Genomic DNA, 22,419 nt, shown 5'->3' with positions numbered 1-22,419 from the left:
AGCGGTAAGATGTGCCGAGCGGTTTCCCGCATGCGACCTTGGGCGGACACAGACAGCCAGGGCGAGATCTGTTGGGACCTCCTGAGACCCTCACTAGAAGTAGAGGTAAGTCCAGGTGTTACGGCTGGCCAGGGTGCGTGAATAACGCATCTGAAGCAGGCGATGGGAGGAGTACCTGCCACATCCAGCACTTGTACGTTGAATAACTCGTCGACGAGTTCCGCTTGCATGCAGTTTACCCGCCCCATCACAAACAAAGGGCTCAGTCGGTGGTTGCCACAACCCTTGGCAGTCGCTATTGCCCCTTTAATGTTACTGGCAGGGAAACCTGCCTACAACGTGCGCGAGGATGTGGCGAAAAAACTCTCCCCACTCCTGGTTTGTGGTTCTTCGCGCCGTCTATGATTCGAGTGTCGGGGGAGCTGGCTGGTTGTTGGAGATGGCTGCAAGTTACTCCCATAAGCAAACTGCGGCGGACTGTAGCTGGCTTCTGTGAGCTTTGAGAAAGTAGCGCTGACGGCTACCAATGGAGGCCTCCCGTGAGCCTCACAGGTCAAGTGGCGTCGCGGTTGAGAGTCGCCCGTTCTCCCAGCAGCTGCCACAAGATTTCGCTGCCTACCTGAAGCGAAACAACGTCGATATTTCTTCGTATGACTCCCCTTTGGAAATCCCCCGCTGCTTTGCTGTCCTCTATCCTGTGCCTGCACTCACGCGCACTGCAGTGGCGACAGTCCAGGAAATCTTAAGGAACGGGGGCGGACCCGCCGCCTCGCTCGTGAAGCTGCTGTATTCTGCGGCGGTGGCTTCAGACAGAGTCGTCCGTGGCGCTGTGCCCTGTGTTGTACATGAGTCTTTTGTACCTGCTGTACGAGCAAAAGACTGTGTGTTTCATTCACTTGATGCTTGCCGCCGATCCCGGATTGAAGCGGTTACCTCGCGAGAGGAGCCAGACTTCGAAGCTTCTTCCATCCAGCGACCAGAAACAACTCAGAGCAGGCGGCAATTGCCTCCTTTCGATCGGTACATCTCTTCTCTTTTGTCTTGCATCCAGACGGAACTCAACCTACCACTTCCACCTTCGCCGGTGCCGTGGCTGCTCCCAAACTGCCTCGGCAGAGGGGACAGCCTAAGCTTTTCAGGAAATGCGGCGCTCCTTCCGTCCTTTCCGTTAATTTTTGCTCTTCCGCCTCATGTGTCTCCTCGCAACTGCACTCCCTTCCGGCTCGGCCTGATTCACCCCCTCGATGCAGCATCTGCTGCAGCTGCGGCTGCTCTGCGTCCCGAGCCAGGGGATATCGTGTGCGACCTTTGTTGCGCGCCTGGGAACAAACTGCTGCTTTTGGCCAACGCTGTTGCGGGCCTTCCGGCGGGCCGACCCATCCCCTCGCGTGAGGCCAGGTGTTACCCGCAGCAGCTGTCATGCCAGCCGGGAGTAGACGCTGGTGGTTTGGGCGACAGTGAGCAGCCGACCAGGCTCGCACAAGAGTCTCAGCAGCAGAAATGCTCGGAACCTAATTTTTTTAGCGCCAGGTATGGCGGCATGGTTGTCGGAGTGGAGGGTCGCCGACATCGGGGAGACGTGTGTCGGCGCATTGTTCGAAGACTTGGCGCCCGAAATGTTCTTCTGGTGCTGCAGGATGGCCGGTGTTTTACCGGCGGTTGTACGTGTTCGAACAACAAGACTGTCGAATGTTTCGGAAGCTCGGAGGCACTCCAAAAGTTGATGTTTGGTGAGCGCGGTCTCGACGATGCTACGGACAATGGTGACAGACGACCGTTAAGCGGTAACGCTAGCGGCAGACAGTCCTGCGGACACAACAGACCTTGGGGAGGCGGCCGTCTCTCGAGGCGAAAGGCGAGGAGACGGGATGAAGCAGCTGAGGTGCCTTGCATTGATCTGCTTGCCGGACTCAATAATTTTATAGAGTCCGACAGTGACACCGTGCCAGCATCGGATGGAACGCGGGATGCGCTAGAAAAAGGAACAAGCCGGAGTGCTCCTCCGCCTAGCGCGGCAAACGAGGCTCAGAATCAACCGTGCGCAGAAGCAAGCAATCGCGATTGTTTTGAGAAGTTCGACAAAGTGCTTGTGGACGTAGAGTGCACGCATGATGGCTCGCTGCGACATATGCAGAAGTTCGGGCGCCAGTGGCGTTGGGACGACTTCCGAAAGAAAATGCAAATGACATCATCAGCGTCAGCGCCGAAACTGGCTGGCAGTGGGGTAGAGCCAACCCGACGGGCAGGTGTGGACTATGCTGATAGTCAGGAAGTGGCTGAAGAACAGTCTCAGGACCCATGTTCCACCCAGCTAGTTGCAAATGACAACCCTGTCGGACCCGCGAAATTCCCAGAAGAGAGCGGGATTATTTCTGCCGAAAGCGTCTCGGCAAGCCAGAGGTTGACCTCCGCATCCGCGCACTCCACTGAATATTACATGAAGCTTCGGCAGCGTCAGCGCCAACTGCTTCAGCGCGGTTTCGAGCTCCTCCGTCCAAATGGACTGCTTGTCTACAGTACATGCAGCAGGTGCGAGGATCAGAATGAGCAAATTGTTCGGGATTTCCTTAGGTGCAACGACACTGCTGTTTTGTATCCGTTGCCATGTCGGGGCTTACGAAACGCAGTGTCAGAAGAAAGTCCGCAAGTGTCGGAGCCACGTGATGTCCAGCCGTCACAGAGTAGTACCACGTTTTGGGAGCGGTGTCAGCTTCTCATGAATGAGCAGGTGTCTGGTGAATGGCCGGCTGTCCCGTCCAGCCTTTTCCTCGATGAGAGTCTGCGACGGCACCCCGCAGCCTTTTCTTTTGATGATGTCATCGGCGCATCACGTAGAAATGAGGGTCCATTCCACAGCCTGGGGGGTGCGAAAAAAGGCTCTGCTGTTACGAAGCAGGAGGACTGCCGTAACTACCGCCCCTGTAGCTGTTACTTCGGGCCACAACAAAGCGGAACGAGTGGGCTGTTTCTCTGTTGCATTACAAAGTTATCCTGTCCACCCTAACGAACACGCTTGGCGCGTGACGAAGGCTTATTACTGGAAGAGTCTTGACTTGGCGGGCGTTGTAGTCCTGTGAATATAAGCATACTGCGGCGCGTGTGCCCGAGATGTCTTGTTTGTCCACTCCGCTCGGTTGTCACCAAAAAAAACCTGAACCCAAGGTGCTGTTTTCGTTTTTACGTGGGTTCTCCATTTCGAACGTCACCACGAAGTCAACCTCCCAGGCACGCACCTTATCTTTACTCCTTGGCGCCGCAAGTAGATGTGAACAATAAAAAGAAGCGTGCAACTTGATTTCGCGAGTGCACGGCATTCATATCGGATGAGAAACCGGCCTTGAACCGCGAAGGCTAGTGGCAGGCGGATTACTTTCTGTGATGCTCATCTTCCTTCACAAAGCGTACGCTAGTGCTTGCCAGGTTTCAAACCATCGAATCGCTTCACCATTATCCGGACGTATTTTCCATCTCTTCCTCAATGCTGGCAACACTAGGTATACGAAACCACCCTCAGCGACATACAGTAACTTATCGCAGCAGAGGTTTATCCGCGCATCGGTGGCAGAAGACAACGGAATGCACAAGCCCAGTTCGCCAAGCGAGTTTCACTCTCGGTGGAGCTTTTGCATCCGACGGCTTGCATGCTATTTTTTTATGTGCGGTCATCAATAAAAACCACTTGAAGGGTCAGAGAGCTTTCGCTATGTTAAAAGGGAAATAATGGCCTAGTTTGGATGATAATCTGGTCGGCACAACGATTCTACAGTACGACGCCTGCGAATGCAATTCAGTCAAGTGACGGGGCGCCGTTATGTGAAAAACGGATCTGTGGTCACGTCGTTCGGCCTTAATTGAATAAGTCGAAAAGGAATTCGATAGAGAGAATACAGAAGAAGCTCACAGCAATCGCTGTATTCCCTTCCCAGACGAGCTGCCGTTCCTCCACAAACTATCTGCGTTATGCAAAATTCCCGCTGGCGGATCACGTCCACTCTTCCTCTCCGAGGAGGGATTCAGCGTCACAACAAACAGAATGCAACGTTTTTCCACTCAATCGGCGAGATGACTTCTCCAAACATCGGGGCCAGAAAGTCACTGCAATTATGTAGCCCTGTGATTATTCTGCCCTCCACCAGTGCTGGTCTACACCTATTTGACGAAGTCATGAACTCTCTTCATTCCCCTTTCGTCCACCCGCACCCTGAAGGGCGAAAACGCCCACATCTCTGAGAAAAATGCTTACTATAGAAACAGAAGTCCTCGTTCCCCGATGCACGTACGCGAACTTAGGCCACAATACACCATATTGGAGATTCCTGGGATGATCCTATTACAGAACGCACCCTGGCTCTAAAATTTACTTCGGACTTCGCAAGCGGATACGCCAATTCATGGCGGCGGCTTTGGCCGCTCGGAAGGTTCCCGACAGCTTGATGACAAAACCCCATCTGTCATTCTACTGCCGCTTGCCCCCGAACCAAACTGCGGGAGAAAAGTTGACGCCGCCTGGCTGACGGGACAGCCTCTCTGCAGACCGAATAGGTACTCGTGCGGACAAAACTGAGATAGGGTACACCTCACCCGCTCGACTAGGTTAGCTTCCTTATACTCAGGAAACAGTCCGTTGAAACAGTGAAGAACTCCGCCTGAGTTTCTGTCTTCTATAGATATGCCGCGTGACATGAAAGGCTTCTGTGAGTAGGTAGGCAGAAGCGACTGCCTTTCTTCGCCGTTTATTGGCACATGTAACTGACAGTTCGATTCCGCATCCGTGTGTTTGCCTTTCCCAATGGGCCAGGGACACAGGCTCATTCCAGATGTCAATGAATCCGATTTACTTCCTATGTTCTCTCCTCTTGAAGACCGCGAGCGCTTCGCGGAGCCTGCATCGTTGAACGTCTCTAGATGACCTTCTTTGACGCGATCATCTCCCAGTATTCCTGCTAGAGGAGGTTCTTGTCCCTCCCTAGTCAGCTGTTCCCCTTTGCCTTCGTTTCCAGCAATCACGGGGGGCCGCGGTATGCAGCATCGTTGCTCTCCATCTTTCGACTGCTGGTTGTCACAACGCTTCCGACGCAGCATGGGACAGAGCTGAACTACTCCCAACTCCACTTTCCTGTAGAGAAAGCACAAAGTCGTAAGTGGTGTGGCGAGCAGCATTCGCATATAAGAGTAACCCGGCCGATCTAGACAGACATCCTCCTCCGCAGAAATTGCGCAGCTTGAAGTTTGGCAGTATCCTTTCGATGAGCAGTCTGACGGCGACGAGGGAGATACTGGTTTCATGTGGTAGACGGCAAGACCGAGTAAAAGCATGATGTGCCACAGAGAGTGGAGAAAAAAGTGCCTCCCGCTCGCCTTCTCCGGATGGGAGCAGAACCTTTGAAAAGAATGCGCAATGAAAATGTTTGCAGGGAGAGAAGAAACAACGAACATCCACGTAGTCACGTCCAAGGTCGACGACACCTGAAAAAAGGGAGACGCAAAAGTGTACAGTTCCCCGTGGATGAAATTCTGGAGAATGGAAGACCAACCCCCTAACGCCAAAAACACTCCAGGATCACACACATGGCAGACTGCTGGATTTTAAAACAGTGTCGATTCGACAAACAAGAAGCTCTCGTGGCGAGCAAGAGGAGTATCCTCACAGTGCTTTCAAAAGCGTTTCTCCTGATTCCTATGCCCTCGGTCTTATCGGACACCCACGTTTTGCTAGGCAGTGAACAGCGTCTTTGAAGCGGTACACTGGCGTTGCTCCAGCGTCTATCGATGCTGTTCCATCGAGGACATTTGAAAGATGCAGACTGCTCTCGCGTGATCCGCAGACGCCCTCGATCCTTCCGACAGTGCTGAGGAAGCTTATGGATCGGTAATGGATGAAGACACGCCAGATGAAATAGAACGTGTGAGAGAAAATAAACGACGCAACTGAAGAAAAAAGACCAGTACAGGAGTAACCTACAAGAGGAGTAAGCAGAAGGGCGCCCAAGTATCGCCGACAAAGCATCTTGGTTTGGACAGCGTGCTGATCATCTGCAACACCGAACATTTTATATCCGCCTCGCTGGTAATCAGCCCGATGAAGCCAGCAGAGCATGTAGAAGTGCGGAAACTGCCAAAAGTACTGCAGCCCGAATAGAATCCATGGATGCAAGCAAGCCAGGGAGCCCTGAACAAATACGCGCGAGACGTGGCAACACACATCAACTCAAGGATGGATCCTTGCGAGTCAGAACGCGGGCAAGTCCTCCAGAACTGCGAGAAGTGAGAGGGCTGTCCGACGTTTAGCGTGAACCTCTGTAGCAATTCCAACTTAACATGTAAGACACACTAGCGAGGTCACATGTGAACCGCATCAGTTCACAGTCGCGTCCCCTCCAGGCGACGACGCAGTTAAATTAACCTTTCGGAGGTAAACTTTTTCAGCTGCCAGGCTGTCGCTGAATTCACGTGCAGATAACTCAAGTGAATGTCGTGTAGGGTCCGTTGGTCTTTCGGCACTTGCCAACATTCCGTGGTACGTGTAGCGAAGCACCGCACAGAGATAAACACAACAGAACCTGAATACGTCCCAACAGATACATGTATGTTTAGATACATACGCTTTTACACCTGAACATATGAACATATACGCTAATCTACACACGCATCTCGCATTCTGCTGGCGAGCATTTATGATCAACACAGCCAAATCCGCACACGGAAGCGGCAGAACAAGTCCAGATTTCAGCCTTACTCCAGCAGCGCTCCAGCCAATCAATAAAGGAATGGCGCCCACAACCGCGCCGACGTGAGTGCTGTATGGATTCTTCGTCTTGAGAGGTGTATACACTCCCGCGTAGAGGGCAATGTTGAAGGCAGCCAAGGCGGCGGCTGTCATGTTGGGGAAATGTGCAGACAGCAGCGACACACCCGCTGCAGCCGAGAGCGCCGCGAAGGTTGCACAAGCCGAAGGTGAGAGGTAACCACTTGCAACTGGGCTGCAAACAATGGGAATCATGACTGTGTCGTAGAAAATGCTGAGAGCCACGCGACTAAGCTGTGTTGCATTCACCTTCCATAGGCTCACAGCACACCAGGGGAAAATACGATATGGCTACATATTTTTACTCCTGGGTGGCAAGTAGCCTCAAGGAGCTTCCTGCGTATCACGACTTCACCACACTGAATCGATGAGACGGCGCCACTGTGGCTGGGAGGAGACGGTAGCGGTGCACGGGCACCAGGAAAGAAAAACCGGCGCAACAGTTTCCAAGAGCAACACCATGCATTTCTACAGGTGCAGTCGAACACAAGAATCGGGTCATGTCTTTGTGTATCGAGAATCCTAGTTGCCACGGTATCCACGTCACTGTATGCAGCTCTACCCCTCTGCGGCGCCCCTACTAAGAAGGAAGTATGTGGATGCATGTGACACGCACGTGCCCATGTGCGTATGCACATGTAGACATAGGCAAGCGCACATCTTTGTATACATGAGTGTGCAGGGGGCACGCTCTCGCGTCTGTCGAGCTTTTCAGTGGTGATGCAACGCGCGTGACATGCTGCCAGTCTAGATATACAAGGCCGACGCACCTTGGTTCAGACCGACCTCTAAGGCTGTTCGTGTTGACAACGAACTTGTTCTTCCCTTTTCGTATCAACCATAAACTTCTTACCGATGACGGGTCCGCTTCATCAAGCTATCTAACTTCCTCTCATAGAGCTGATTTAGTGCATTCGCCGCAGCAGAACTTCCAAAGACACCAGCGAACAGTGCCCCCACGGATGCCGCAAGTTGCGCCGCTGTCACCCCCGACACCACAGCCGTCAACACACTCGCTGCTCCTGTCGATGCTTCGGAGACTGCAGCTTCCTGGAGCAGGAGGAGACCTGTGGAGCCCACGCCGCTGCCTGCACCCGACGCGATACCCGTCCAGAAATCCGGTAGAGCCTGCATGCCACCCGCGTAGCCAGCCAGAGTAGAAAGTGCCACCCAAACACTCAGGCGACCCTTGGAGAGAGCCCAGTACGCAGCACACTCCCTGGGGAAGCGCCAGGCCCGAAGCAGCGGCACTGGGCTGCTGGTAGATGACGGCCGCCCTGCCTGACGTTGGTGGGTTCCAAACGAAGACGCTAGACAGTGTGTCTCTTCTTCTCCAGTTGCCTGTTCAGAATCGGAGGCATGCACCTTTCTTGAAAAGCATTCGCCCTCAATGAATCCTGACGAACCGCCAGGCCACGCGAAGGAACCTCCTGAGACCTCGCACTTAGAAGCATACGAAGTGACACGTCTGGCGCCTGTGCTATCCACCACAGCGGGAGGGGTACTGCATACGCGAGCTTGAGAAGAGAAGACTCGTGATCGATTTATAGTGCAACGCAACTGCCACGTTCGAAAGGCGGAACGCCCAGTATGGCGAAGAAAGTGCTCCTTCGTGTGGATCGCTCTCATTTGCGTCCGCTTCCGTAAATGGCTCTCAGGAACAGCAATGTCGCTGTATGACGGGGAATGCCACCATGTAGAAAACCCAGAGCGCCTTCCCACGCCACTATCAGCTTCGGATCCCGCTCTATAGTGTCCGTGGTGCCTGGAGCAGGTGTGCCCCCCCGGCCTTCTCGAGCCTTTCAAGCTGCCTCCGTCTCCCCCACAATGGAGAGAAGCTTCCTCCTTCGGATGCATGTGTCCACTAAACAGAGATATGTACATTAGTTGTCCTCGGTCATGGTAAGCAAGTGACCCGATACCTACGTCAGTACTCGAAACTTCCGGCGCACACAGTATGACCGAGACCCCGGAGTCTGGAGAAGACACAGGAGGAAAGGAACTGCCTATTCGCCTCATTCGATAATGCGAACCACCCAAACGGGAGGGATCTGAAGACCATGCATGCCGACAACGGCAGCGATGGAGGAGATTCCTCGAGCCAGCTCCCTGCATTTTGAGATCCTGGAAAAGGGCCAGCGGATGAGGTACTACATGTTAGCTACAGAATTGCCTTCTCAGAAAAGTTGGTCGGAACTGTGGGCCACCTTAGGAGGGTGAATTCCGACACGGGAGCCGGTCGACAGTGTCAATCTGGCCGGTCATGAATTATCGTCCTGGCAATTTAAGGATATTATTTTGGAGTAGTCGATGCCGTGCAAGACGCAAGCAGGTGAGCCTCTACGAAAGTCATGGAGTCCGCTCAGGGACCTTGTCGGGGAAAACCGATTCCAATTCGTTTGGTCCAAAAGAAAGTCTCAACTTGTTTCCAAAATTATGCATACTGTGTCAAAGAGGGGGAGGGGGATCTACACGGTATTTAATCCCCGACGCGTGAAATAGCTGGGCCAAAATACAGTCAGGTTCCCGTATCGTTACGCCGAAGCAGAACAGTCGCAGCACCGCTGAATTCTTGCAGTTGAGTCTAGGAAATTCACAAGTCACTGCTACACATGCAGCGCATGTTTTTGCGGGCTCGTCGGTCCACAGAAGGCGTTCTGTCTGCATGAGATCTTGTCGAGATGTGCCAACGTGCTGCAGCGGAAAATCAGCGAGAGGCGCTACGGTACGCCACGACACTCACGAAGGTGCTTCAGTATCGAATCAACAAGCTTGCCGGGCAGAAAAACTTGGAAGCAGAAAAACGGTGCGATCCTAACGAGGCAGATCTCACCTTTCGGCTCCAGCCGCATACGCCAGTGCACGGCGCACCGAGTGCACGCATGCAGTCGATTGCCGAAACAGTCACAGCCCTACAACAACCAGACACCAGGATGCCGAGGTTTTTATCTATTCAGAGGGCTGAAAGTTTTGGTCGCTACAGAAGAATATCACATCAGATCCGTCTTGATCCGTCCCGAACAAAACATGCCTATGCGTTTTCATCTTCAGCAGCTCGCTGCAAACTTCAATGGCCACCACTATCCTCAAGGTCATTTCTAGTCATCAACTGTTCCAAGGGGAAGATGCTCGACAGCGACTGGATGTTGTTTACTCCTCCAGTTTGTGCACATTTCTCCGCTGCTCCACGCATTCAGCAACGCGAACATGCAGATGTATATCAATATCTCAGTTCTACCGGGATCCGCTATCGAAGGTAGTACTGTGCATCCTTGGAACCCGTAGCAAAGTAGAAACCGTGCCAAGAGAAGGAAATGTTGGTATCCAGATGCAGAGTGCTAAACCGATCGTGTCGTCGAATGCATCAAGCTCGAATTCCGCCCCTCCCCCCCCTCTCCTGCCCACGCACACACATACACACACAAACTGGCGGTTTGAAACAGACAGTTTAGTATTGGATGAGACTAGCAAACCCAACCCAAAAGATCACGTCCTTATCCATATTTTGCCGTCGAGAAAACAAATCATGCCATCAATGGAACCGCCTTCTGACTCACTGTAGGGCAATAGCTACAGCTGCCACTGGTGAGAGGAAGATCGTTCGGGCAGTGGAGCGAACAAGAGGCAGAACACGAGCCCAAGCCCAAAAAGAGTACCGGGCAACCATACTTAGCGTACAAGAAAGCATTGTCCAGCGGGTGAGGGGGCATCGTGAGACTGTACTGAAGACGTGTGTGCCGTGGATTCACGCCAGCAAACTCCAGGAGCAGTACCATCTGAAGAAGACTATAAAACTTGTCGTCTGAAAACTGTGCATGTTTGTTTGAATTTGGGTTCTGAAGCGTACTAAAATTCCCCTAAACCCGATACATCTGAAAAGGTGCGTACGTTTGCCGATTCCCCTCAACGTAGTACATTCTATCAGAAAATGCATGATGGATACAAAGCCGAATAACTACAGGTTCAGACTGTGAAGTGACCAGCGGCGTTCGTCCACGAAGTCTGCCAACGAGTGTGTCTGGCCGCAGGCGGGTAGTCTCCCCTCCTCCACCCATATCCTCAATAACTAAAGCCAGCTGCAACTCTTTTATCCGTGCCAGCCACTGCTCCTGTCCTGAACGATAGTTCATATGTAGACATCGATACATGAGTTCGTACACCTAAGTCGAAAGATTACTACCCTCCGCAGAAGTACAGACTCATAAAAATGCGTTTGTTCCGGAGTGTGCTGACAGCGAACACTGCACCCCAACGATTGTAGGCATCAGGAAAGGAAATGTATTCGAAGTGGAAAACGTGTTTCAAAGAAAAGCAATAACATTTTGGAACGAGTATGTTGCCAATCCGGAATGAAGAGAAATAGTCAGAAGCAACCATCGTCATGCATCCTTGCTGTCTTTGGGTTCCTTATGGTTAGTTTTTCTGTAGAGGACGCTTGCGTTGCACCCGCAGGAATACCAAAGGAAACTGACACGGAAAAAAATCCAAGAAAATTCAGACACACCGCCGCTACGGAAACTTATCTCAGCGCGTGGACGAACTGCAGTGCAAACATGTCAAGCCACATAAGGGACGGAATGACTAGTCAGTGATAAACAACTTCTCAAAACGATAACCAAAGCAGACCGAGTTTTCCCTCCATTGACGCACGCCGCATTCACTGAAGCTGAAATAGACAGGCATCTCGACATGTGGGCAGTGTCGTTTTCAGCAAGTATGTATACAGACGTATCCACATGCATGTCTCCGTCACCGTTCTCTGCATCGGTCATCCTCAACCGAAGCATTACTTCACTGTCTCCAAACACGTATATTTATGGTTCCTCCGGGCTCATGCAGAGACTGTGAAACACACTTGTTTGGTGCGGACTCACAACATTATGGCTATCCGCGTTTAGAGCACCTTGCACGAATATACGCCACTCGGAAGATTCAGCACTCCCAATGCCCCAATGTATTCGGCACGGGTAGCGCCCCACATCCTTCGCAACGAGCGGTGTGGTCTCTTGATGCATTCATTCTCAGGCTTTTCCCGTCCGTAAATAATATAAGCGTACAGCTTCTGATACAGTCTCCCTCTGGATTGCGTGCCCAACAGATTTCCCTGAATGTCAGACGTCCACCGTGCCCCGCCAAGCTGCTGTGTTGGTGGCTGAAGCCTCACATACAACGCCACTCTGAGATACATCATGGTGACGCGTCCAGCAGCTGCCGAAGAGCGAGTGAACCCCTCACGTTCGACACGGATGTACACGAACTTCGGACAGGAAGTGAATTCTTTTCAGCCCTGATAAATACACGCATTGCGACTCCTCTCCGCCCCGCATTTCCTACATAGCCATCTAGTCATACGGAAGCTTGAAGATCCCACTTAGATGAGACGTTCCACAAGATGCCAGTCTGAGCCAGAAGGCATCGAGAAGCAGTGACCACACACATTTACCATGTCCCACAGATGGCAGCAGAGAGACAGCAACGCGTTTTTTCTCTGCTACAGCTCTGTCGCGGAAATGTAATACCCCGAACACGTGTGTCAACGAGAGCCATCTTACAGACTCTAGACACGGCGCCGGGCCTCAGGAATGGGCGCCATCCACACCCCGACTGTGTGAGAACCCCGAAGGTAACGGCAACTCGACAAGATATAGAATAGAGCACCTTCTGCCCTTTGCAGTATGGCAAGAAGGCGGCTAGTACACGAAAAGAAATGACATCCACGTTTCGAGCATACACGACCGAAGAGGCGCGCCTCCTCATGTTCCTCAGTCCCCAAGTCTATGCAAAGTAAGGCATGTATCCTCCTTATCCTGAAGGACAAAAGCGACGGACTTGCGTCACCATCATTTTCACGTGGCTGGCGTGGCAAGGATTACATGAGAAGACCGTAGTGCCGCTCTGAAGTCGTGAGAGTTCCCGTACCTTCAGAAGGCCGCACGTCAAAGAAATGAGAGGGTCGGATACCTTGATCCACAACATGGCAACGGAATATCGACAACGATGAGTTACAGAGTTCAAAAGCTTCTTACGTCTCTGTCACGGTCACATGCGTCACGGATTCCACGCCAGCGGGTGTCCACACCAAGGACGAGGTACTCAGTTGCTCTCCTGCTCCTCTTCAGATCCCATGTCCTCGCTCTCTTCTTCGTCCTCCTCGTGTTGCTCAGGCTGCCGTTTCTGCCAATTCCACGCTTCACTCCCTTGGACTGCACGTTGTGCCTTCAGCTTGAGGAACTCTGAAATTTGAAGGGCGACACCCAGTCCAGATACACAACGTGTTTTTCACAAGAGTAAACGAAGCGGCGTCCAACATCGGATCGGCAACTTAACAGTCGGCTGTCTCATAGACGACGGAAAGGTAGCCGTAAAAGCCCTCTTACCTGGATCCTTCATGAGCTGAGCAAGCGCCTGGTACGTGAATCGCCGATCTGCGAACTGCTCTGGTGTCATTGTATTCGCGCAATACATATGCTGGGGCGGCGACACTGCGGGATAGAACCACAGCACAGCGCTATCACTCAGTGTGTCTCCCCGAAACACAACGCCTGGCCCGTCCGAACAACCATCCATATGAATTGGCATTTGAGCAACTGCAACACAAAGACCCTCATCGATTAGAGAAGGCTGTTCTCTGTATCGAGGCATCTCAAGTCTCGCTGGTGTTTCACCTCTGACCACCTGTCACATCCGGCCACGAAGATGTTCTAAGTAGCGCAGGCATTCGCACCGGATCAACAAACTTCACAGGAAATGCTACACGCCCTAATTGGTAATGCACTGATATAATTACCGTACAAGCACTCAGCTAGTTATTGAGAGACACTCATGAGCCCGAAACAATGCCTCCGTAATCTCAATGGTTTGCGATAGAACAATGATACAGTGATAGTCACACAGTTCAATCCTGTATCACTTGACGCATTTAAGAAGTATTGATATCCAAGTATGTACATTGGACGGTATCATTCCGCCTAATCTTTGACTTATTAAACCATCCTGGAATCACTTTGGTAGTCTACTTCCTAATTATAGTATGTACGGAGTACTTTGGTCTCTATACTAAGGATAATGGATCTGCTACTGGTCTATTTATACTTACCGGTATACATTTCAGTCATGCACGCGGAAAACAATTTTTCTTTCGAAAGTCTCTAGTAAAAATACGTCTGAGTGTGTCTTTTAGAACAAGATATACGGAAGGGTTCTCTGTTGCCGACTGGTGGCAAGAGAGAATGCAATACTCAGGTAAGTTATCGTGAACATACCCTCGATTTCTCTCTCCTTCTTGTAGAGCCAAAGACCCCGTAAGACTATCGTCGCCAAAAGAAGAGCGACGACTGCGAAGCCGCAGAGAAAGGCGAACTCCGTATGGGGCCACGCAACGACACTCTCCAGGTAGCCTGCCGCGTGAATATGACCGGCCTCTCTGAGTGCCTCCACTCCTTGTGTCAGAAAGGGCGTCTGAATTTCGAAATTGAATCCGTTCCAGCAACAATACAGAGCTCATGACGAAACAATTTAGCATGTCCTGTTTTCCTTAACTTGCAGCCATCTATTTATATCGCACATGAATGACATTTTATAGCATATTACGCAGTGTTAAAAGACATTCCACCAGAGACGGGCGCTCTGTCAGTATTCTTGTCATCGGTGTGTCAATGAAATATCAATAACGAAGCATTTCTGAGCGCCACAGCAACATAGAAGATGAAGCTGTAGTACGTACAATGTTTATCCTGGATACGTTGCCACTGGCACAGAAGTAGGTGCAGTCGTCTCGGGGAGTCCATAGATTTGAAGTTCACCCAGCAAAGCATGCTACGGTTCGTTTGCTCTCATAGCGTATGAATAGAGCTGTCGCACGCTGCAGCTGTCGGCCTCTAGGGAGCGACTGCGAAAGAATAACTAACAGTATAACGACCTACCACCTCAAGAGTGCGAGAAAGTCCCAAACGGGGGGCGTGATCCAGCACGAAGTCGACGTACTCCTGCAGCGGGTGATTCGAAGGAAGGGAGAGATGAGCGATTCCAGCTGCACAGGAAACCACACGGAACTCTTTGAAGATAGAGTCGCCCAGGACAGGTAACGTCAGGCGTTTTGACAGGCTGCCCTGACTGCTAGCAGCCCGCCTTCAGGGCCACGTGTTTCTGGACAGACAACACTTAGCGGATGCCTGTGAGAAAACCTGCAATGGTATCGAAGGGAAGGTACTAGAGGTGAAGCTGTCATGAATGAAGGGTTCAAGGAAAATCTTCGACGTCGCTTTCGCAGCATCACTTCTCAAAAAGTCAGCGTCAACAAGCTCTAGCACCACCTTACACACACCTTGACTAATAACGTGATGAAAGGTGTGCGAGTTCCGCCTCAGTATCAAAATACAAAGGAGTCGGAGTAATGTGGGATCGAGGTTTGCGTGTAAGCAAGTATCTCTCACGACATGCTGAGGAACTCCTGCAATCTAAGGCAGCAAGTTTTTGTCTGCTTGAGCAATTTGGCTTCGCAGAACTTCGAGTGGCATCTGATTCCCGCCTCACCACTCGCGCCGACACTGGGGCAATTATAGTAGTTGAAGCTTCGAGCATGCAGCACACACTTAATTAAGTTTCCTAACACGGTCTCTGCCTGGCAAACTCACCAGCGGTGACCACCACGATTGCGGACAAGAGAAGACCGAACAGAAAGTTGACGAGGGCGCTCATTGACAAATGCGACCCTCCTCTGCGATGCAACGTTATTCCCCCAGGATGGCATTTTCCACTGTTGTCCTTCTGAGTTTGCATGTCCTCCGGAGTCAGTCTCCCCTTGGACGAACCGTCTCCCCTCTGATCGTGACTCGAAGTACTGTTGCCAGATGCTGATGGTGCTGTAGTTCTAAGTGTCGTCGAACCAGAACTCTGTCGCGGAGATCGAACAGATGACTGGCTCTGGGGAGCCGGTTTAGGAGAATGTGAAGAAACTGCGACCGATGTCATTGTCAGGACAGTATGCGGGATTATGAGCGATGTACGGTCTGATGGTGGCCGACTGGCGAAGAAAGCTACTCAGGTAACTTCAGCGTACACCGGAAGACGGGAAAACCATCAAAGAACGTGTTGTGCACCGGAAAGACAAGCGAGAAGAATCCTTCGGAACAGACAGGCAGTAGAAAATAAAGGGGGCCCCAGAGGAGCAGAGAGGGCGAAAAGAAAAGACCGTTCAAGAAGCCACACACTACGAGACAAGATCCCTCCAGGGTGATTTTTACCCGTTCCACACACTTTCGCACAACAGCGTTTCCTCCAACTTCAGTGTGCACATGAAAAAGCCCTTGGTTATTACCCTCGTTGCAACCGACGATGTGCTGCTACTTTTCTAGTCACAAAGTTGCTTTATAGTATACGCATCTGCGTTTTGTTGTGCCGGGACAAAGTGGATGTACGCTACTGCTCTGGGATACCACGTGTTTTCTGCAGCGGGTGGTGAAACGCAACGCTCGCATCGTTCTCCACAGAAGAAAATCGCTGCGGTGGTACCACACTTCGCCCATGAAGAAAGTGGACAGGAAGTTACACGTGCAATTGCGGCAATTAAAATTGTTCACTGTATCAATATAATGTAGAAACATAAACATTCTAGACACAAGAGCGGTAGCAGCAACTGCAAGCGCGGAATTTTCCTCGTGTCTGTTGGAGCAGTTTCTGTGTGGTAAAGGTATTCGGGTCACCTAGCTGGTACCGCGTAGGAAGCCCCTTAGTTATAAAGGAGGTTACCGTATTTTGGCAAAGGCTGCAGGTCACCAATCAGCGCTAGTATGTTGCCGAAACGGATGCTCCTTAATTCCATTCTCGTAACGAGAAACCCTGGCTGGCTCCTCCATACAGGCACCGGTACACGCGAGATGTACTTCCCCATTCGACTGAACGTTCCCTTGTGATGGCATTTGCGTTTTCGTGGTAAACAGCATGTTCGACTCGGTACAATTCTACGAAATATAACCAAGCTATCGTTTTCTGTTGGCAGAAGTAGCGAAGTCTACCCGTGCTGTGCAGCAAACCTAATGAGGCAGGCGTCGACGTCAACGAAGACGGGGACTACTCATGCTCGTGAAGACAGAATGAGGATGACGTCGCAGGGACGGTAACACTGGCCTCTAATGGTCTTGTGGCCTAGTGTCCAGGCATGTTTTGAAGTGCAATACCTTTCTGCTGCTCCTGCTCGTAGAGGTGTAACGTAATTCGGCGAGACATCGGGTGTGCAACGCGACTGCGAGCCACCGCTCACTACAGGGGTTTCCAAGAGTGCAGACGTGAACCCCAGCAAGGCTCAGATCGTACGAATCCGTTGTCATATGGTGTTGTTTTCAACTATACTTGTTCTTCGTACGACCGTGACCCAGTAAGTAGACATGCTGTGACAGTGGTCGTACTGTATACGCCGATGACTGCTGTGGCAAAAAGAACCAAGCGAACGCCCTCTAACAGTACACGCTGCTCCCTAGCACTCATCCCAACAACCATGAAATGTGTGAACACAGTGCACGGTGTGACATGTGGACGCCTAACAGCGATGCGCGGTGGTGTCATTCTGTTTTCCAAATGGCATGTGATGAGTCAATCTCCACGGGATTTCCGTACGTATGCAAATTCTTGGTAAAACACCAGCTTGAGAATCTCACGCCTGCTCGCGAAGCTGCGCCTCTGACCTCAGTGTGAATCAAGACATAGTTACATCGACGACTGCCGGGGTGTGAATCTGCTTTTCTTAAAACATTTCTATGGTTTTCCTAGTTAACCCGCTGGCAGCACCTCTGAAGGCACTGCTCTACGCGCAGTGGTTTCGGAGCGAGTTTTTGTCGCTCATGTCAGCTACGATCTGCAAAATACGAAACGCGGTGTGTGAGTTGGAATCGAGCGCCAGATAGACTCAGTGACAAAAGGGCATCCAAGTTGCGCAGAGCGGCTCGTTAGATTATGATATTCATGACCTTCGTTCTGGAAATTTGTTCCTTCGAATGCTCTTTTCGCCTCTTCTAAAAAACAGGCAGAAACTTTTCTCACACGGAAAAAACGAAAAAGACTTCGATCCACCTGATCCCTGACACACCAATACATACCAGTGTTAACAGTATTCTTCCACACAACACTGGCAACAAGGTAACCACTGGCGGGCACGATGATTCAAATGAAGTTGCCAATTTGGTCACTGGTAACAGAGAATCACGTCAGCCCCCCAGGCACAGAAAAGACGGACTAACAGATGCAGCAATATTGTGACTACGCCAGATCAACATCGATTCTTGCACGTTCTAGACCACCTCTCGGCTTGACGCCCTACTGTCCCCGACAGCACAACGGGCGAATGTTTTGGAAACAACGTCCCGAATGATATGCTCGCGCTCTTTCCAGTAGTTGCGAGCTGCATGTGTGCCGCCTGCTGGCATACTGGACGCAAACTTATCGGTGAGCTCGTGACAGATCTTCCGACACCTTGCCTTGAATTCCAGTCGGAAAGCCTCATAACATGACCAGCTCAGAGCTTGTAGCTGAGGCTTCAAAATGTGTCTCACGATGTTAATCTGCATTCAAGAAAGTTACAACACACAAACGCCTAGAGCACGTACACGACGTAGCTTGCTCGTAATCTTTGTATCTTCCTCCGGGGTAAAGGAACCTCTGCTATAGACGTCTGCCCCGGCATTCTGACAGGGAAGTTAACACAGACGCTGACCACCGCAGCAGCAGCGTAAGCTTACTAGCTCGGACGACGGCCGAATCGTTTTCCGCCCACGCTGTGCAGGAATGCCGCCAAAGTGCTCGTGGCCGCTTGCACTGTCCTCGAGCGCTTCTCTATCTTCACGGGCTCGCTTCCGCTGTCTTTCACCTCGCCCACGTGTGGCAGCAGCCGGTGCAGCCTCTCCCTCAGAAAGCAATACGGGCTTGGACAACTTCGCTGGTAGTCTCTCCCAGCGTATGACTCCTAAAAAACGTAACGAGGGGAAGTGCGCGAGTGCAGTGTTTCGATCAAATCAAATAATCCAGACACTCGCGTACAATATACGTGGAGAGTCCCGAGAGACAATTCACGATAGGGTTTCCCCACAGACCACCGACGCTCACCTGGACAGTCGACGCCGGCAGCAACACTGTTGTAGACACACGCGTCGGTATCTACATGGCGCCTCGGACGCGAGTCCTGGACAGAATGTTCCTCTCTGTTGGCACTGAGACGACTTGCATGAGAGAAATCACTGTCTTTGTCTTCTTCTGTAGCAGAAGCGAGTGCTTGCCCCTTTCCTGAATTCCAACAGGCGACGTCCGCTGCGTGCCGCTTCTGTTTGCGAATTAAAACGCCTTCGAAGTAGTTCGGGCCTGTTTGACGAGCAGACGCGAATGCGTCGTCCCTTCTGACGGCAGCTGCAGCGCTTTTGCACCCCACTTCCGTGATGCCGACACATGGAGGCGGCACCCGCGATGCATGTGCGTTCCTCACGTAAATCGAAACAAACGACCTGGTCGCAGTCGAAGAAGAGATCGGTGAAGAACCACTGCAAGATGCACTCGAAGAGGAGGGACAAACGCCAGGCCCAGCGATGTGAACGCCGGGAGCCGCTGATAATGGAGGTGACCTAGAAATGCCACATGCTCCGCCACTGAGACCAAAAACCGTATCCATGAAACAGAGTCTAGCTGCCGACACCTGACCGGAGTTCGCTGGAGTCCGTGACTCTGGCTGCACCATTTTCTCAATAACGGCTCCTGATTGGATGCTTTCTGAGACATGGGTAGAATTTGAGGGGCGTCGTGGATCAAAGGAAATGGAGCCTGCCGAAGTGTCTCGTGTGGTCGAGAAAAAACTGTTTCGTGCCACGCCACGACGCCGTTCAGTCTTCGAATCGAACTGCTTTCGTCGCGCAAGCAGAACGGACGACGGTCCCGGGAACTCTAGCTGACGTCTAGGTCGAAATGCTCCTGAAGACAGCATTTCCGTGTTGATGGGAATACGCCTGCGGGGCTCAAGCCGGCGAGGCAGGCCAGAACCCTCTTCCACAGGCCCTGTTTCACCGTTTTTGTCAGACACAGACTCGCTCCCTACTGCTTCGTCGTCATTCGCCTCGTTTGGCGAAGTTGCTGTCGAGGCAGCTGGTTTACTCGCCGTATTTTGTGAATTACCTCTGGAGAGTTGAGACACGGAGTACTCCGAGGCCAGTGCTGCAAGCCTCGTCAAGTGCTGCTCCAGCATGAAAGATCTCCGCGGCTCGAAAGACTCGCCTTGGGCAGCCGAGGGACAGGAAGCGGAAGCTGATGACGACGACGATGCGGTGCCACCAGAGTCATGCGAGAAAGACGAAGAAGACGGAAGAGGGGAGACGGAAGAAGACGAAGACGAGGCGGAGGAAGCCGAGGAAGAAAACGGCGACGAAGCTGAAGACGACGAGGACGAGGAGGGAAGCGGCAACGAAAAGGAAGACGATGAGGAAAACGACGAGGGAAAAGAACAACTCGATCCCCGTTTTTGACCGCCTACCACAGCATCGCCCCAGTTAAGAATGTCTTCGAGCCAGTGGACCGACGTAACGTTAGTATCTGAAGTTTGAGCCCTTTGGCTCCCTCGAACTAGTTCCCCTTCGCAATATGTCTTCCGATTAGACCTGCTGACGTCTTGCTCCTGGCCAGCTCCTGAAACGGGCGACAACGCATTCACGACAATACGGAAAAGACCGAAACTAGAAACAGTGTAGCAAATGAGTGCTCCGCTTCCGTGTGTGACGCATGTATCTACACCTCGAGATGCACTGTCCTTCAGCGTGTCCGGCAAAATGACCTCCTCACCTCTCAGTTCCTCTGCCGTCACGACAGACGCATCTCTGCTGTTCGTTTCTGACTGCGGTTCTTGGCATGGAGAATTGGGCGCTGCGGCCGCTGAGCTGTCGGCGGGATTCTCATCACGACGCGCTTGCGAGCTCTGCGGTTCTTCTCGCGCTAGCGTATTCGTGGCCTCTAGGTCGTCTAAGAACTCGCTGTCACCATGGTCCCTGAGGACACGGGACCGCCTGGCGGCGGAGCGACTTCGACGGTCTCGGCGGCTTGCCACAGAACCGCCCTGCCTTCCTTGTCTGCGTGGCTGTCTCCGTCTGTGCGCCAGAAAAAAGCCGTCCTCCGTGATGTACTGGCGGGGCATTCGCCTGCCTTCACAGTCTATGCAGGGGCGCCCGGACTCCCGACAGTCGACACAGATCCAGGGAAGGCTTATGTCCGCGTGCTCCGGAGACAACAGGCAACACGCGCGGTGATAGCGCTCACCGCAAGACTGCTCCTCACACACGAGGAAGTCGCGATCGTCTTGGCGTACGGTCTGGCCACATGCAGGGCACATCCAGTCTCGGTGCAGGGTTCCCAAAAAATGCGAGGCAGCCATAGTGTCGTGCTCGGTATACGCAGCCACTTGATCCAGTTTCCGAACTCGCGTGACAGCCTCCCGCTCTCCCGTACGAGAGTAGGAGGCCAACCAGGAGAACCTGCATTTGCACTGGGGACAAGAATTCTCCCTGGTGCACCATTTTTCGATGCAGACATGGTGAAACACGTGCGAGCAGCAGGAGATCAAGCCGAGAGGGAGAAGCGACTGCCTGGAAGATGCCGGTGAGTCGCGCGAAGAAAGGGCAGAAGGTTTCATCCGAGATAAACGTCGTCTCCGAACATACGGTGGCGAGGATGAGGAAGCTGCTGGGGGAGAAGGATCGACAGATACGGCAGGACTCTCCGAAATGTCGATCACGTGAGTAGAAGGTTTCGCAGCAGTGGTGCCGGGGCTAGTCTCGTCCTCTTCCGCGCAATTGTCCTCTTGGAATTCCCCGAGACAGACGGCACACGCTTGGTCGAGCTGCAGCCGAGAAAGTTGCACCACCTCGGGAAAAACTTCCGTCATCACATAGCTCTTCGTCATGCGTTTCTTAGCCGCAGGCTTGCTGCTCGAAAGAGACTGCCGTGGACCCGCCATCTCGAGAAAAGTTCGCAGTCTGGGGTTTAGCTCTTGTACTGAGTCAAAAGCGTGACGCGCCACAACTGAACCGCACGACTAACATCGGCCGAGAGACCGAGATACGGGTTGATATACCAGTTATCAGATCAGAATGATGAAACAAGAAAATGCAGCAAGCGTGCATGTCCAGTGGTCAAATGCAGGTACAAAGACGAATCGGAAAATCGAACAACGACGCTATCTTGAACTGAAGAGGGACCTGCCTTCTGCAGCCAGTTGCACCGCGTGGCGACTTCGGCTTTTTCCATGATCTCGCGAGAAAGATACGGCAGCCATTTCCGTAAATGAGAAGGGGACGAGCGAAGCAGGAGAAAGAGCGGATAAAGAGAAACCGACGAGCACCTCGAGGGCGGAAACAGTTGACCTGGTAGCTGACGACCCGCAGCCTGTGACGGCGCAAAATCGCGCTCTCGCCACAGGTCATTCATTCATGACGCAGCTACTCCCCAACTAGTCGATACGGGTGTGTCGGTTGCTGCACAAAACAGTGGTATAAATATATGAAGAGACCCCATTAGGGACCCTGTACTTCTTGTTTTATTTTGAGAGGGGAAAGGAAGCTGAAAAATTCGTGGCGAATATGAAAACACAAGCGCGG

General features: G+C 52.1%; 4 protein-coding genes across 4 annotated transcripts; 1 reads left to right on the top strand and 3 right to left on the bottom strand.

The window, feature by feature from the left end:
- Window positions 1-95: 95 nt before the first annotated feature.
- On the top strand, window positions 96-3,293 carry TGME49_206300 (hypothetical protein). The gene has a single exon (XM_002367770.2). It carries the CDS (start codon window positions 527-529, stop codon window positions 3,002-3,004), a length of 2,478 nt encoding a protein of 825 aa, XP_002367811.1. The 5' UTR covers window positions 96-526; the 3' UTR covers window positions 3,005-3,293.
- Window positions 3,294-3,723: 430 nt separating this feature from the next.
- TGME49_206310 (prenyltransferase, UbiA family protein) lies at window positions 3,724-9,583 on the bottom strand. The gene is made up of 4 exons (XM_002367771.2): window positions 7,659-9,583; window positions 6,737-6,980; window positions 5,963-6,169; window positions 3,724-5,466 (listed from the first exon to the last, which is right to left on the bottom strand). Exons 1-4 carry the CDS (start codon window positions 8,918-8,920, stop codon window positions 4,390-4,392), a joined length of 2,790 nt encoding a protein of 929 aa, XP_002367812.2. The 5' UTR covers window positions 8,921-9,583; the 3' UTR covers window positions 3,724-4,389.
- A 1,567-nt stretch (window positions 9,584-11,150) lies between these two features.
- TGME49_206320 (hypothetical protein) lies at window positions 11,151-16,189 on the bottom strand. The gene is made up of 5 exons (XM_002367772.2): window positions 15,439-16,189; window positions 14,728-14,834; window positions 14,068-14,263; window positions 13,183-13,287; window positions 11,151-13,038 (listed from the first exon to the last, which is right to left on the bottom strand). Exons 1-5 carry the CDS (start codon window positions 15,773-15,775, stop codon window positions 12,899-12,901), a joined length of 885 nt encoding a protein of 294 aa, XP_002367813.1. The 5' UTR covers window positions 15,776-16,189; the 3' UTR covers window positions 11,151-12,898.
- A 1,532-nt stretch (window positions 16,190-17,721) lies between these two features.
- Window positions 17,722-22,391, bottom strand: TGME49_206330 (PHD-finger domain-containing protein). The gene is made up of 4 exons (XM_018779353.1): window positions 20,612-22,391; window positions 18,899-20,458; window positions 18,535-18,758; window positions 17,722-18,357 (listed from the first exon to the last, which is right to left on the bottom strand). Exons 1-4 carry the CDS (start codon window positions 21,777-21,779, stop codon window positions 18,088-18,090), a joined length of 3,222 nt encoding a protein of 1,073 aa, XP_018637255.1. The 5' UTR covers window positions 21,780-22,391; the 3' UTR covers window positions 17,722-18,087.
- Window positions 22,392-22,419: the final 28 nt, after the last annotated feature.

This window comes from Toxoplasma gondii, chromosome VIIa (assembly GCF_000006565.2).
Source record: "Toxoplasma gondii ME49 chromosome VIIa, whole genome shotgun sequence".
NCBI classification, from domain to species: domain Eukaryota; phylum Apicomplexa; class Conoidasida; order Eucoccidiorida; family Sarcocystidae; genus Toxoplasma; species Toxoplasma gondii.
The sequence above is the reverse complement of the archived record's forward strand: the minus strand, read 5'-3'. Positions and strand labels throughout refer to the sequence as shown.

Excerpts from the sequence above, each read along its gene's own strand:
- TGME49_206300 (XM_002367770.2), top strand. The coding sequence starts at position 527 with ATGGAGGCCTCCCGTGAGCCTCACAGGTCAAGTGGCGTCGCGGTTGAG.
- TGME49_206310 (XM_002367771.2), bottom strand. The coding sequence starts at position 8,920 with ATGCAGGGAGCTGGCTCGAGGAATCTCCTCCATCGCTGCCGTTGTCGG. Across the intron at positions 6,170-6,736 it reads TTGGCTGGAGCGCTGCTGGA|GGCTCCCTGGCTTGCTTGCA; the intron begins GTAAGGCTGAAA and ends GTATTTGTTCAG. Across the intron at positions 5,467-5,962 it reads CCCTTCTGCTTACTCCTCTT|GTGTCGTCGACCTTGGACGT; the intron begins GTAGGTTACTCC and ends CCCTTTTTTCAG.
- TGME49_206320 (XM_002367772.2), bottom strand. The coding sequence starts at position 15,775 with ATGACATCGGTCGCAGTTTCTTCACATTCTCCTAAACCGGCTCCCCAG. Across the intron at positions 13,288-14,067 it reads GAAGGAGAGAGAAATCGAGG|TGTCGCCGCCCCAGCATATG; the intron begins GTATGTTCACGA and ends TCTATCCCGCAG. Across the intron at positions 13,039-13,182 it reads TCAGCTCATGAAGGATCCAG|AGTTCCTCAAGCTGAAGGCA; the intron begins GTAAGAGGGCTT and ends TTCAAATTTCAG.
- TGME49_206330 (XM_018779353.1), bottom strand. The coding sequence starts at position 21,779 with ATGGCGGGTCCACGGCAGTCTCTTTCGAGCAGCAAGCCTGCGGCTAAG. Across the intron at positions 18,759-18,898 it reads TGCCGGCGTCGACTGTCCAG|GAGTCATACGCTGGGAGAGA; the intron begins GTGAGCGTCGGT and ends TACGTTTTTTAG. Across the intron at positions 18,358-18,534 it reads TTCGGCCGTCGTCCGAGCTA|ATTAACATCGTGAGACACAT; the intron begins GTAAGCTTACGC and ends TCTTGAATGCAG.